Source organism: Chrysemys picta, chromosome 24 (assembly GCF_011386835.1).
Source record: "Chrysemys picta bellii isolate R12L10 chromosome 24, ASM1138683v2, whole genome shotgun sequence".
Taxonomy (NCBI): Eukaryota; Metazoa; Chordata; order Testudines; family Emydidae; genus Chrysemys; species Chrysemys picta.
This window is the reverse complement of record NC_088814.1, coordinates 945,574-958,794: the sequence shown is the minus strand read 5'-3', so window position 1 is coordinate 958,794 and position 13,221 is coordinate 945,574. Positions and strand designations below refer to the sequence as shown.

Sequence of the window (13,221 nt, the reverse complement as noted above, 5' to 3'; positions counted from 1 at the left end):
TCATCAGAAACCGACCAAGTCAGGGTGGGTAAACGCGCAGGCAGGGCCTCAGCCCTTGGCCTGCCCTGACCAACGGTTTCACGCCCTTTGGAGGAGCCTGGTCCACAGTCAGGCTCATTCCAACCATGCCCACTAGTGAGTTAAAACTCATCCTCCAACGTAGGGTCAAAGGCCAGGGGCAGAGGCTTGTGCATCTCTCCCATAGAAGGCATTTCCTGCCTGTGGAACAGGCCAATTACTACAGAGAATGGAATCCACCTATGGCCATAAGTGCCCTCTATCCCCATAGGCACCCCTTTATGCAGAGAGAAGGGATGGACAGCCGCTCTCGGACTATCATACATCCTCTGACTCTCACACGCACACTGGGGGATCCCAATGCCAGTTTCCTAGATCTGATGTTTGGCTGTTAATAGACTCACACCCAGACCCCTTCCTCCCCGAGAGGGGTCTCCCTGCCCCGCACGTGCTTTGCTGTTGTGGCTGCGGGCTCGTTAGCATCCGGCTGCACCCAGGGCGGGTCGCTCACTGCTCGACTCGTCCCATGAGGTGCCCATTACCGGGAGTGGCAACAACGGCCACGTGCGAGTGCCCTAAGCAGAGGCCTGTGGCGCTGTGGGGGGAGGTGCAGGCAGTGTCAGGGCGAGGGGGTGGGCGCTCAGTGCACCCATGCCACGGTCACCAGGGCAACCATCTCCCTGGCCCGTAGGTTGCCAACCCTCCAGGATTGGCCTGGACCCGCCAGGAGATAAAGATCCATCTTGTATTAAAGATGACGTCATGTGATGACATCTCCAGGAATGCGTCCAACCACCATGGGTAACTCTAGGGCCGCCCCATCCCCCGGGGGTCTCCCTGGCCCCCTCTGCCCCCCCCCTCGACGGGTCCCCCGTTCCTGGCTGTTGCTGCCGGGGGCCACGGCGGAGGCAGTCCCCTTGCGGGTCCTGGAAGATAAAACACACACTTTATAAGAGCGAATCAAAGCTCCTGCTCCGCTAACCAACCAGGACCTACGGCTTCCAGTCTTGCGCCGGCGCCATGACGTCATGCGGGGGCCGGAAGTCGTGCGGGCGGGCGGGGGAAAGGCTGAGGCGGCCATTTTTATTCGCTCCCTCGCTGCTGCTCTGGGGCCCGGCTCCGCGTGCGGCGCATGCGCGCCGGGAAGAATGGTCACGCGGGGAAGGCGAGCTCACGGATTGGCGGCGGCTATTGTGAGGTCAGTTCCGGCGGCGGCGAAGCCGGTGGTTCGGACGGGCGCGAGTGAGACCCCGAGCGAGAGCGAGACAAGGGGGCGCCCGGCCCAGCCCCCCCGCCATGGCCTCGTTGCTCAAGGTGGACCCGGAAGTGAAGCTAAAGGTAGCGATGCCCCGGGGCCCCTCCCCCCCCCCCGTACCCTCCGGCCCGGATCCCGCCCACGGGCCCCTCCCCCCCGTCCGGCCCGGATCCCCCCCCCACGTGTCCCCCCGGCCCAGCCCCGCCCCCCCCCGGGTCCCCTCATGCGGCTGCCCCGACCCCCCCCACGTGCCCCTCTTCGCCGCCCGCTGCCCGAGGAGCGGTGGAGGGATCGGGCGGGGGGGGCCGGTGGCGTCGTTGACGCTGAAGCCTAACGATGACAGGTCAAACCTGCTCCTTTCCTCGAGTGCCCCCCAGTCACCGCAGCAACCCCCCCCCCCCGTGCCTGCAAATCCCAGCCCGCCTGCGGGTGGGGCAGCCTCTCCTGTACCCTGATACTTGGCAGTGTCCTCGCTGTCCCCAGCATGAGTAGACTAAGCAATTCCATAGGGCCCCGAGCAGCTCAGGGGGCCCCCATTTGCTTTTTCTAGCATATGTTGGGGGGGCACAAAATATTCCTGCTTAGGGTCCCCAATGGGCTAGCACTACCTCTGTCCCCAGCGCTGCTGGATGCGGGCGTACATGGCCGTAAGATACAGCTTAGTTGGTGGCCAAATGACGAACCCTGCGGGAGGGGCTGATTCAGTGGCTGCATCTCATTCAGTGCTGACCTTCATCTTACTTGTCGTGACTCTGCCTGAGAATTTCCAGCCTGCTGCACCTGCCAGAGTCGCACCGAGCTTGGGTCCCGCTTTCCCTGCAGCGTACAGGTCCCTGAGGGGTCTACACTTAAAAACTAGGCTGTGAAATTTTGTGCACTGAGTGCCGTAGTTAGGTCGATCTAACCCTCGGTGTAGATGCAGCATCAGCCTAGCTATTTACCGCCTCTCCGAGAGCTGGATTAACAACATCAACAGAAAAACTCTTTCGGTCAAAGTAGAAAGTGTCCACACTACAATGTTATGGTGGCAGGGCTGCAGCGTAGATAGACCTTGAATATCCCGCTGCCCTGTTGCTCAGGCTGGGTGGCCATGTGCCTTCGCTTGCTACTTTTCGTTTTTGCGTAGTAGATAATGACAGCAGGTGTTAAATGTCTTGCTGCTTTGTCAAGGAATTCACTCCTCTGAGGAGCAGCCTGTTAGGTGAGATGCCTACAGTGTGGGAACACTTGCCTAAGCCTGGGGATTGGGGCAGAATGTTGGGGGGGGGATTGTCACTGGGGTCACTTCTGTTGTAATTAACAGTCAGGTCTGTGGGGCCAGATGAACGATGCAGTTATTGTTTATTGCACCTCTCAGATGGTAGATTTGGGCTCTCATGCTGCACAGTCTGCTCTAGAATAGGTCCGAGTCTGGAAAACCCTTTGCCTGCTCCAAGTCACCCCCTTCAGCCAGGGCCGGCTCCAGGGTTTTGCCGCCCCAAGCAGCGCAAAAAAAAGTCGCGATCTGCGGCACTACCGCCGCTGCTTCGTTCTTCGGAGCCGGACGTGCAGCCCCAAGCACCTGCTTGCTGAGCTGGTGCCTGGAGCCGGCCCTGCATTCAGAGAGGCTTTAGATTGTTCTCTGAAATACTCGTAAGGGCACTGTCAAATTCAGATTTGCCTCTGACTGCAATGTATTGCACCTTCTATTGTCAGAGCAACACCTCAGGTTATAAAAATGGAAATATTGAGGTTCCCTGTGTGTGGGTCAGTCATGTAGCAACATGAGAGTAAAATGTTTTTTAAAGAAATAAGAAAAGTGGTCATCAACCCCCAAATTGGCAAGGGGCTGAAGTTCATGTGTAGGACCCCAAACTACTTGTATTTTAAATGGACTAGCCTTCAGGTTGGCGATGCCCCTTTCAATAACCAGACTGCACCTGTCTGCAGATTCTTGCCCTCGCTGTTACTCTGCAGTCCTGTGGTTTTGAGCCAGGGAATGTTGAGTTTCCGGTTTTTTGGTGGCAACCAACAAATCCTCTCACTGTTGGGGAGCATGCCCACCTCTCTCCCCAGAGAAAGGGACTGAATTGATGGGACCCTTACGTGAGGTGAGAACAAGGGCAAAACATTTCAGTAACTGATAGCGTTTACTGCTACGGCAACCATGGGCTTCTTATGCAAGTTATCAGTTATTACCAGACTCTCCACCCCCTCAGTGAACAGTGAGAGCTCTCACTATCCTTCAGACCTCAGGAGCAAAAGAAGTGTCCGGAGTAAGAATAAAAACCCACTTGGCCTAAAGCTAAGCAAAAGGAATACGTCTTGCAATGTGCATGCCTGTGAGGTGGTGCAATTCCTCTGTTCTTCCACTGCATTTCTGCTTTATGATCAATCAAGCCCGGCGTTAGGCATTTGACCAAGTCAGCTTAACAGCCAGATAAAGGAGAAGGGCTCGGCATAATTAGCCGTAGCACTTGACAATGAGTATTTAGGGTGGCCCTGAGAAGTTCGGCTGGTGGTGGCCTCCGTTCCAGTCCAGGAGTGCTCCACAGATCTCACTAGCATAATGTGCATGTTTCTGAGGCTTCATGGGGACCTTCTGGAGTGCACTTTTTGCCTTGTCGATCTAACAGCAGCAACCTCAGCCTCTGGTTGTGCTTCGCCTGCACGGCAGCTTGCTGTGTTCTCCATCCCCAATGGTGGCAGCACTGGGATGGGGAATGTTAGACCTGCTGTCCCTGCACTGCCAGCGTGGGCTCTGTTTACTGAGGTTGCTGAGTCTGAGCCTGTCCTGGAGTAACCGCTTCTGCCTGGAATATCGAGTCTGGAGGCCTTTCAGCAGTTGGTAATACTGACATCCTATAAAGCTCTGTCATCTTTCCCGTTGGCCTGGTGGGGAAGGTGTTGGAGAGGCTGCTGTGTGGCCACCTGCCCCTCTACAGTATCATTCTCACCCTGGGTCTCCATTGTAAAGGGGCCATTTACCCGATGCTGAGGCTGTGTGTGCTGCAGGGCAAACTGGACCTAAATTCTGCATCAAGGGCCCCAAATTCTGGGCACTTAGGAGACTCTGGGAGCTTCAGATACATTCTGAAAACAGGGTTTCTTATTGGATTCAATATGCCATGGCTAGGATGATCAGGAAGTGGCCCCACTGCTTAATTTTAGGCTAGAGTTCCGTTTTTAATGCAGGCCTTGCATTTCCAGTTCTCACACTGTCCCCTTCCTGCTTCCATGCAAGCCCATGAAGATGAGTAGGTCAGCTCACTCCTCTCCGCTATTGTTTGAGGCTGTCTGCAGACAGGCAAATGACCCTGGGTCAGTTACCTCTCGTTCTGGTTTTCAGGCTAGCCCTCAGGAATGCAACAATGTATACCTCTAAGAGAGCTGGAATTTGGGGTCCAGCTCCGAGGCAGGGGATGAGTTCTGTAGCTGTGGAATATGTAGCGCTTTGCCTCTGGCCCAGTGCCTGGCACACCTGGGCTGCTAGATCAGGAAGAACTAAGGCTGTCTGTGAACTGTGCTGTTTGGGAGCAGTTATTCTGAGCTGTTGTTTTCCTCTTTTCTAGGTTGACTCTTTCAGGGAGCGGATCACAAGTGAGGTAAGTGTCCTCACCCATCTGCTCAGAATGGAACCTGGGGGCAGAGTGAATGCCATGTGGGGATCTAGCTTTCTGTTGGACTGTGCTATGATCTCTGAGGTGCAGCAGAACCTTTCTTTGCAGGCTCCTTGCTGGCAGTCGGCACTTCAGTCACTCCCTGAGTGTGGAGAGTCTGCAGCCCTGTTGTTCTCCAAAGCCTTGGCAGAGTGGAGGGCTGCCAAGACTCCTCCGCCTTCAGGTGGGAGAGTTTGACTCCCTCTGAGGTTCCTTCCTCTCCCCCCCCCATTTCACCCGGCCTCCCCCCGGCTTTGAACAGAGCTGTACGCTTGGCCTTTTGTAGTAGCCTTGGTTTCCACAGTGTCCTTGCGTGCTGGCTAAGTGCAGAGGTGAGGGCAGCCTGGGGCACTGCTCTCGTGTAACCATCTGCTGCTCTTTCTCATTCAGGCTGAAGATTTGGTGGCGAATTTTTTCCCAAAGAAGTTGTTAGAACTTGATGGGTTCCTTAAGGTAAGATATGTGCTGTTGCCTGCTTCCCCATTCACTTCAGTGTCCAGCATGCAATCCTGACCCTGGGGAGGGGTTGTCTTTAGTCAGAGCAGAGAGTAAAACAGAGAATAGCAGTGTCCCAAACTTGCTTTATACCCATTTGAATGCCATTAGCCCATGACACTCGGCCCAGTGTCTCTTACGGACTGTGATAGTGTATGGATCCCATCAGCTGGGCACTGGATAGAAACCTAACGGGTTCGGTCCCAAACTTACAATCCATTTTCCTAGTCCTCTCAGTCCCATCTTCCTACCTGCCTCTGTTCTCGCTTGCCTGGTGGCTGGATGAAACCTGAGGTCTGGAATCTCCCATTTCCTGGCGATTAACATGACAAAAGTTGTTAGATTTGTATGTGACTTCTTGTTGTTTTCCAGGAGTCCATCCTGAATATTCATGATCTCACCCAGATCCACTCAGACATGAACCTTCCTGTCCCTGACCCGATCCTTCTCACTAACAGCCATGATGCACTGGACGGGGTAAGATTCCTCCCTTGGCTACATTAATTAAACCTGCATGGCCTGCTGTGCATTCGGTTAGGCTGTTCCCTGTTAACGACAGGCCACAGCCGCCCGTGAGCATGTGAGAACTGGTCTCTTCAGCCCGTGGATCCTGGCTGGAGGTGGTGCTGTGTTTGCTCTGTAACCCAGCCCCAGTTGGAGGGGGAAGGCTGCTCTGAAATCAGGACCCTCGAAGATGTTCTGTAAGAAATTTCCTCGCTGCTGTCGCGCTAAGTCCCGGGTGGTTGGGGAGTAAAACGTTTTGTTGTATGTATTTTAGCCAAATATGAAAAAGAGGAAGCTGGAAGACTGTGAAGAGACCTTCCAGGGTAAGAGTCCCCAAGTCTCTGTGCTGCTGCCTGCCCGCTGAGCCAGCGCTCCGTGCCTAGGGGTATGAAACTGCACAAGCTCCACCTGCCCTCTCCCGACTGCCACTGCCCTACCCAGGCCTGTCCGTCTTTCCTCTTACAAACTGAGTCACGGAGGAGCCCACTAGTGGTTCTGCTGAGCAGAGCTTGGCCTCTCCCAAGAGACTGGAGTAGGGCTCATGGGAGCTGGCATGCTGCTGGAGGGAGCAGACTTAGAGCCGCCTGACCCCTTCGTGGAAGGAGGGAGCTGCCAGGCCTCGTGCTGCATTGAAACAGAGGCAGCTCCTACGTGTGCCTCAGGGAGCTCCCTTTGCACCCTGTTTCTCCAGTTTGGGTTTCTTCCCGGGTCTTGTCTCTCTTCCCCTTCCCGTGTGGTAGTCTTTGTAATAGCCTGTTAAATATCCCTGTCCCCACGGTGATCCAGCGTGGTTAGCACACGTGCAGAGCTGGCGGTCTCTGAGGTGAGCTGCTGTGAATAACTGACCTTTCCCCTCTGGCGCTAGGTACCAAAGTGTTTGTGATGCCCAATGGGATGCTGAAGAGTAACCAGCAGCTAGTGGACATCATTGAGAAAGTGAAACCGGAGATCAGGCTGCTGATTGAGAAGTGCAACACGGTGGGTGTGGGCCTGAGCATGGGGCAGTACGGCAACCAGCCCCCAGACCCAGCTGTCCAAATTCCTGCCCCATAGCATCAGGGCTTCTCAGGGATCCATAAAGAGTGGACTAGGCCTCCATCCTACCTCGAGGATAAGGCCATGTAGGACTCCGCCTCTCCCCCGCTTCTCGTGGCCTCTGAAGAGGATGCTGCCCAAAGGGGCAGGTGCATTTCCCAAATGTGCTTGGAGCTGCCCTGACTCCAGTGCCTGAAGTCACTGCAGCCCTCAGCTAGCTCCCTCCTGCCAGTCCTTTGCTTGGAAGGGCTTGCGTCTCTGTGACGTTGTACAGCACCAGGCACGCCTGTGGCGGATACTTGCTGAGTGGGGCTTCAGTAAAATCGAGGGACAGAATCTTCCCTTAATGCTTGGGTGGATGTCCTGGGCTCCCAGGAGAGGTCAAGGCATCGGGCCTTGTCCCCAGTCCCCGCATGAGCCAGGCCCTGAGACGGTCTTGGGATGAGCTGCTCGAGCGAGAGTTTCCGAGGGCCCCCAATAAGAGGTCCTGATTTAAAGGCAGGGCCCTCCAGTGCTGTCTGCACTCAGTCAGTCACAGGGTCATTTTGCGTCCCTCCAGGTCAAAATGTGGGTGCAGCTTCTGATCCCCAGGATAGAAGATGGAAACAACTTTGGCGTTTCTATTCAGGTAAGGTGACCCGTGGCCACATGGCTCCTTTATGTGCCAGTGCCCCAGACGCCAGGGCATCTTGGGCTTCTGAGGAGCCTTTCATTAGATCCACCTGGCTCTGCCTCCAAAGGGCTCTTCGAGGGGTCGTTGAAACCTGAATCCTTCCCTGGCATCTAAGAGGGAGGGGCAGAGAGGGCCTAAAAGCCTCACTTTGCTCAGAGGCCTGGGAGCCGTGCCATAGTTTTGCAAGACCCAGTAAAGCTGACCCATGTTTGAGGAAGGCTGTGTGCTCCACCCAGCACCCTAACCTGGCAGGATCAGGGTGGTTGTGTGAAGCTATTTGCATTGCTTTCTTCCCTGAATCTCCCAGGAACTTGTCTGCCTTGCTCAGAGGATCAGCAGCCTTAATTTGTAGGGCTGTGTGGGGCTGGTGCAGGGGGTCATTATGGCCAGGAACTGATGGTTCCTGCTGGCTCCTATGTTCCTGTAACCTTCGCTAACTGACTGAGGCTCGAAACCTGTGTCTGATTCTACCCTGACGAGTAGCTGTTGCAACTTTAAAGGTGGCCAGAGACTGAGCTGCTGGACCCTGGGTGGCTGCACACGTGAGTGGGGTTGGAGTTTCTTGCTTCTGCTGTGAAGCTCACTCACTCTGTGTCCGTGGCTCCCTTGCAGGAGGAGACGGTGGCTGAGCTGCGGACTGTGGAGAGCGAGGCAGCTTCGTATCTGGACCAGATTTCTAGGTAGGTGGAGGTGGGGAAGGGGTGGCTATGAGCAATCTTCGCTGGGTCCCTCTCTGGGGAGGCTGAGTGCTTTTGGGTAAGGACTTGAGCCCCGTGGCTAAGGCAAGGTCTGAGAACACTGCTTTGCTATTTTCTGACTATTAAATCTACCCTCTTCCCTTCCAGATACTATATCACAAGGGCAAAGCTGGTTTCCAAAATAGCAAAATATCCTCATGTGGTAAGTGGAGCATCTCTTTGCTGAGCGTTTGCTGGGGTTGGAGAGAATTAATTGTTTTTCTGTTTCTGTGGATAGCCCTCGACTGGCTGTTTCTATCACTGACTCCCTTAAGCAGCAGCTGCCAGAGTCCTGTGGGGCCTGGGAGCCTGGAGGGTTGGCGGAGGGACCCTGTGGTGGCTAGGAGCCCTGGGAGGGGAGCCTGCAGGGCTGGAAGGATCTGGCTTCTCTCAAGGGAAAAGAAAACTCATAATAATAAATATAAATCAGAAGTTAGGAATTGTAGAAAATCGATAAGGGATGCAAAGAGACACAAGGAGAAATCTATGGCCAGTAGAATAAAGGGCATTAAGAGGGAGTTTTAAAATATATGAAGAACAAAAAGAACCCGCCAATGGTATTGGTCCATTACTAGATGGAGATGGTAGAATTACCAATAATAACACAGAAAAGGTGAAAATGGTCACTAAATAATTCTGTTCTACATTTGGGGGGGGGAAAAACAGACCATACAGTCTCAGCCTATGGTGATAACACTATTTCCACTATACTAGTATCTCTGGAGGATGTTAAGCAGCTGTTACTAAAGTGAGACATTTTGAAATCAGCAGGTCCAGATAACTTGCATCCAGGAGTTTTAAAAGAGCTGACTGAGGAGCTCGCTGGACTGTTAATGTTGATTTTTTTTCAATAAGTCTTGGAGCACTGAGGAAGTTCCAGAAGACTGGAAGACAGCTAATGTTGTGCCAGTATATACAGGGTGAATGGGAGTACCTGGGTAATAATAGGCCTGACAGCAATCCCAGGCAAGACAATGAGTGTCTGATATGGGGTTTGATTACTAAAGAACTAAGGAAGACAATGTAACTGATGCATATCAACATGGTTTTATGAAAAACTGATTCTTTCAAACTAACTTGATACATTTTTTTTATAAAATTACAAGTTTGGTTAATAAATGTGATAGTGTTGATGTAATATACTTAGACTTCTGTAAGGCGTTTGACTTGGTACCACACAACATTTTGATTAAAAAACTAGAATGAGATAAAATGAACATGGCCCACATTAAATGGATTAAAAACCAGCTAACTGATAGGTCTCAAAATGTAATTGTAAATGGGGAATCGTCATTGAACGAGTCTGTTTCCAGTGGGATCCTGAAGGGATCAGTTCTTGGCCCTATACTATTTAACATCTTTATCAATGACCTGGAAGAAAACACAAAATCATCAGTAATAAAGTTTGCAGTTGACAAAAATTGGGGGTGGTAAGTAATGAAGAGGACAGGTCACAGATTCAGAGTGATTTTGATTGCTTGGTAAACTGGGTGCAAGCAAACCATATCTGTTTTAATATGGATAAATGTACCTCTGGGAACAAAGAATGTAGGGAAGCAGTGACTCAGAAAAAGATCTAGGGGTCATGGTGGATCCCAGTGTGATGCTGTGGCCAAAAGAGCTAATGTGATCCTAGGATGCATAAACAGGGGAATTTTGAGCGGGAGCAGAGAGGTGATTTTAACTCTGTGTTGGCACTGGTGCAGCTGTTACCAGAATCCTGTCTCTAGTTGTGGGGTGTCCACAATTCAAGAAGGAGGTTGATAAATTGGAGAGGGCTCCGAGCAGAGCTGCGAGAATGATTAAAAGATTAGAAAACCTGCCTTATGGTGAGAGACTCAAAGAGCTCAATCTATTTAGTCAAAGAGCAGGTTTAGGGGTGACTTGATCACAGTCTAGAAGTAGCTACCGGGGGGACCAATATTTGATACTGGGCACTTCAGTCTGGCGGAGGAAGGTCTAATACGATCCATTGGCTGGAAGCTGAAGCCAGACAAATCCAGACCGGAAATAAGGTGTGTGGTGTTAACCGGGGGAGTAACTAACCACTGGAACGGTTTCCTGAGGGTCGTGGTGGATTTTACATCACTGTCAATTTTTAACTCAAGATTGGAGGTTTTCCTAAACTCTCAGCTGTAGGAATTATTTGGGGCAGGTCTCTGGCCTGTGCTATACAGGGGGCCCCACTACATGATCACAACGGTCCCCTCGTGCCCTTGAATGCATGAGATTGAACAGGAGAGAGCCCCCTTGATGTCTGTAGAGGGAGGGGCAGCCTGGCGTTTAGGCTATTCACAGCCACGTTCTCCCTTCTCTGTGTAGGAGGATTATCGCCGCACGGTGACAGAAATTGATGAGAAGGAATACATTAGTCTGCGCTTAATCATCTCCGAGCTGAGGAATCAATATGTGAGTTAGAGTTGGGACCCCGGCTCATGCGTTCCCCTGTGGAGAAGCACCCTTGGGATCCATCCCACCTCAGAGCCTGGGCCTCTGCTTTCCCTTTGCTCTTAGCAAGCAGAGAGAGCGGCGACTCGCTGCCCTGAAGAGTCTGGTATTTCCCGCCTCTGGGCTGAGTCCTGGGCCATGCAGTTCATTGTGCTCTTTGCTGGAACCTTCCGTCCCAACCTCTCCAGATGGCGTAGGCCAGTCCTGGGCGCCGTTAACTAACTCACTCTCGTCGGTGGAGCTTTCAGTGGCCAAAACATGCTGGTCTCTTCAGAGTGCAGACAGGCGAGGCCTTGCCTAAGGCGCTTACTGCCTGACATGAGACATGACATGCTGCTTGAGGGCAAGGGCTGGTGAGGTGGGGAAGGGCTAAGGGGCTGTAACTAAGAGCAGCCATTACTCAGGTTAGGCCAGTGCTTATGGTGAGAGTGGAGTTAAGTCAAATCGTGGACGTCCCACTCTTGACGTGCATCCATGGTCTTTCTCCTCCTCCTTCCAGGTCACTTTGCATGATATGATCCTTAAAAACATTGAGAAGATCAAGAGGCCTCGGAGCAGCAACGCTGAGACTCTCTACTAAGTGTCAACGTTTGAACTTGAGAACTGTTCAGTCAACTCAAAGACCGTCATTGCCTTGGTTTGTTACGTGACTATCGAGATGGGAAACTGGCTGGAAATAGTATTGCACTCTTAGTTAAACTCTAAAGAAACCCTCGCCTAGTTCTGTGATTGGTTTTGTTCAGGTCTCAGGAACTCTCCCTAATGTAGTAATTGGTATTGAGCGGGCCACTGCCATGGGATGGGAATGCTCCTTCAAGCCTTTCTTCCTAGCTAGGTGGGAATTGGATGAGAGACCGAGCCCTGGGGTTCTCCCCCTCGCCCCCCATCTGTCAGCTGCAGGGTTTCCTTGGGGTCCCTGGGAATGGAGGAGATGCAGTGTCTTCAGCACTAGAGTGAGTCCACAGAGTGTGTGCTGCCTGCGAGAAGCCAGCTGCTTCTCAGTGCCAGCTGAGTGACCCCTCTGCTGCTAGTTGTCTTATGCTTGTTAAATGCAAGGCTGGGAGGACGTGCCCCTTTGGAGCAGGCGGCTCCCCTAGCCCAGGCTGCAGCCGCGCTCAGCAAAGTGCCATGGAGAGATTTTTAGGTTCGAACAAGCCAGGAAAGAGCTATCTTACTTTAGATCCCACCCAGTTTGTCCCTCTCCCTTGTGAAATGCAGCTAGATCCGTGCAGAGGGCTATGTGGAGCACCTGCCACCCAGTCACGTCCCGCTAAGTTGGCAGGTTCAGAGCCCGGGTGGCTTTCGCTCCTGTGCATAGCTTTCCTCTTGGCTCTACAAAAGCAGTTTTCTTGGTTCAAACCGATGTTAAACTCTCACACGTCTCCTTCGGCGTGAGGCATTTCTGTCCAGAATGAAGTTAGGGAGAGGCCTGAGCTCAAATTGTGAAGTCCTCGTAGTCTCCACTGATGCGAAGGAATTAGCAGGTTGTGACGCACAGTCGCCTGCCGAGTGTATTGGGGGGCAGGGTTGGGCAGGCTGGCTGCGATGGCTGACCTTTTGGAATGAGGACGGCCAAAAGCAGCCACAGCAGATCAGTATCAGAACCTCAGCACCCCGTGAAAGGTACCTCGATTCCTTCTCCTGTGCCCAGGCGCTCCTCCCAGGCCCATTGCAAACCCCATGGGAAACGGTCGGTTGCATGGTCAGTTTTTGTATGTGTGGGAAACGGGCTCATGACGCTGCAGGTTTCTTCTACGTTTTCTTATTTATGGTATTTTTACTTCACACCCTCCTTCAGGGGAAAGCTGGGTCAGTTGGTCTTGGACCCCTGTAGCTTCCATGGGTCTCACTGTCACACCTGTAACTTCTTGTGCAGTAGCCTTAGAGTTGTTAGTCGTGAGAAATGGAATGAACGTCCTCTCCTTCCCTCTTGCGTTCTGTTGCTTTTGTTTCTTCTTCTATGCTGAAGAGCCCCGTTGTCTCTTGCTGGTTTCCCAGGGGTTGCTCTGAGCGTGGAGGGCCCCCTGCCCTTTCGATAGACTCCTTCGTTGTTGTTTGTAGTAAGTCCAATCTTCGTCTTCCCGTTAATAAATATTCAGTAACAAACCAACTGCGTCTTAGCTGCTGCCTGGGAGCAGCACCTTCACTGTGTGTTTCTTTGTACTGATTCCTTTTTATTTGTTGGACTGTTCAACTTTCCTTGCCAGATGAACGTATGTAAAACTTTTACCATGTCAAGAAATTAAAATACAGGTACTTTGAATTCTTACGTGGGACCCTTGTGTGATGCTGCGTTGTCAGACATGCTCTGTCAGTGGCTAGGCCTCGCCTCTGTCCCAGTCTGGCCCTGCCTCTCTCACCTCCACTCGCTCCACCCTTGAACTATATCATCTCCTTTTCCTTCCCCATTTCTCCAGA

General features: G+C 52.5%; 1 protein-coding gene across 1 annotated transcript; it reads left to right on the top strand.

Annotated features, from left to right (window-relative positions):
• The first annotated feature begins 1,071 nt into the window (after positions 1–1,071).
• PSME3 (proteasome activator subunit 3) lies at positions 1,072–13,072 on the top strand. Its single transcript, XM_005310061.4, has 11 exons — positions 1,072–1,356; positions 4,825–4,857; positions 5,302–5,364; positions 5,779–5,883; positions 6,185–6,233; positions 6,776–6,888; positions 7,505–7,573; positions 8,231–8,298; positions 8,464–8,518; positions 10,678–10,764; positions 11,303–13,072. The coding sequence occupies exons 1-11, from the start codon at positions 1,315–1,317 to the stop codon at positions 11,381–11,383; spliced, it is 765 nt and encodes a 254-aa protein (XP_005310118.1). The 5' UTR covers positions 1,072–1,314; the 3' UTR covers positions 11,384–13,072.
• Positions 13,073–13,221: the final 149 nt, after the last annotated feature.

Bases quoted from the DNA above. Each gene is read 5' to 3' on its own strand.
- PSME3 (XM_005310061.4), top strand. From the start codon at position 1,315: ATGGCCTCGTTGCTCAAGGTGGACCCGGAAGTGAAGCTAAAG. The intron at 7,574-8,230 runs GTAAGGTGACCC...GCTCCCTTGCAG, and splicing joins ACTTTGGCGTTTCTATTCAG to GAGGAGACGGTGGCTGAGCT. The intron at 10,765-11,302 runs GTGAGTTAGAGT...TCCTCCTTCCAG, and splicing joins CCGAGCTGAGGAATCAATAT to GTCACTTTGCATGATATGAT.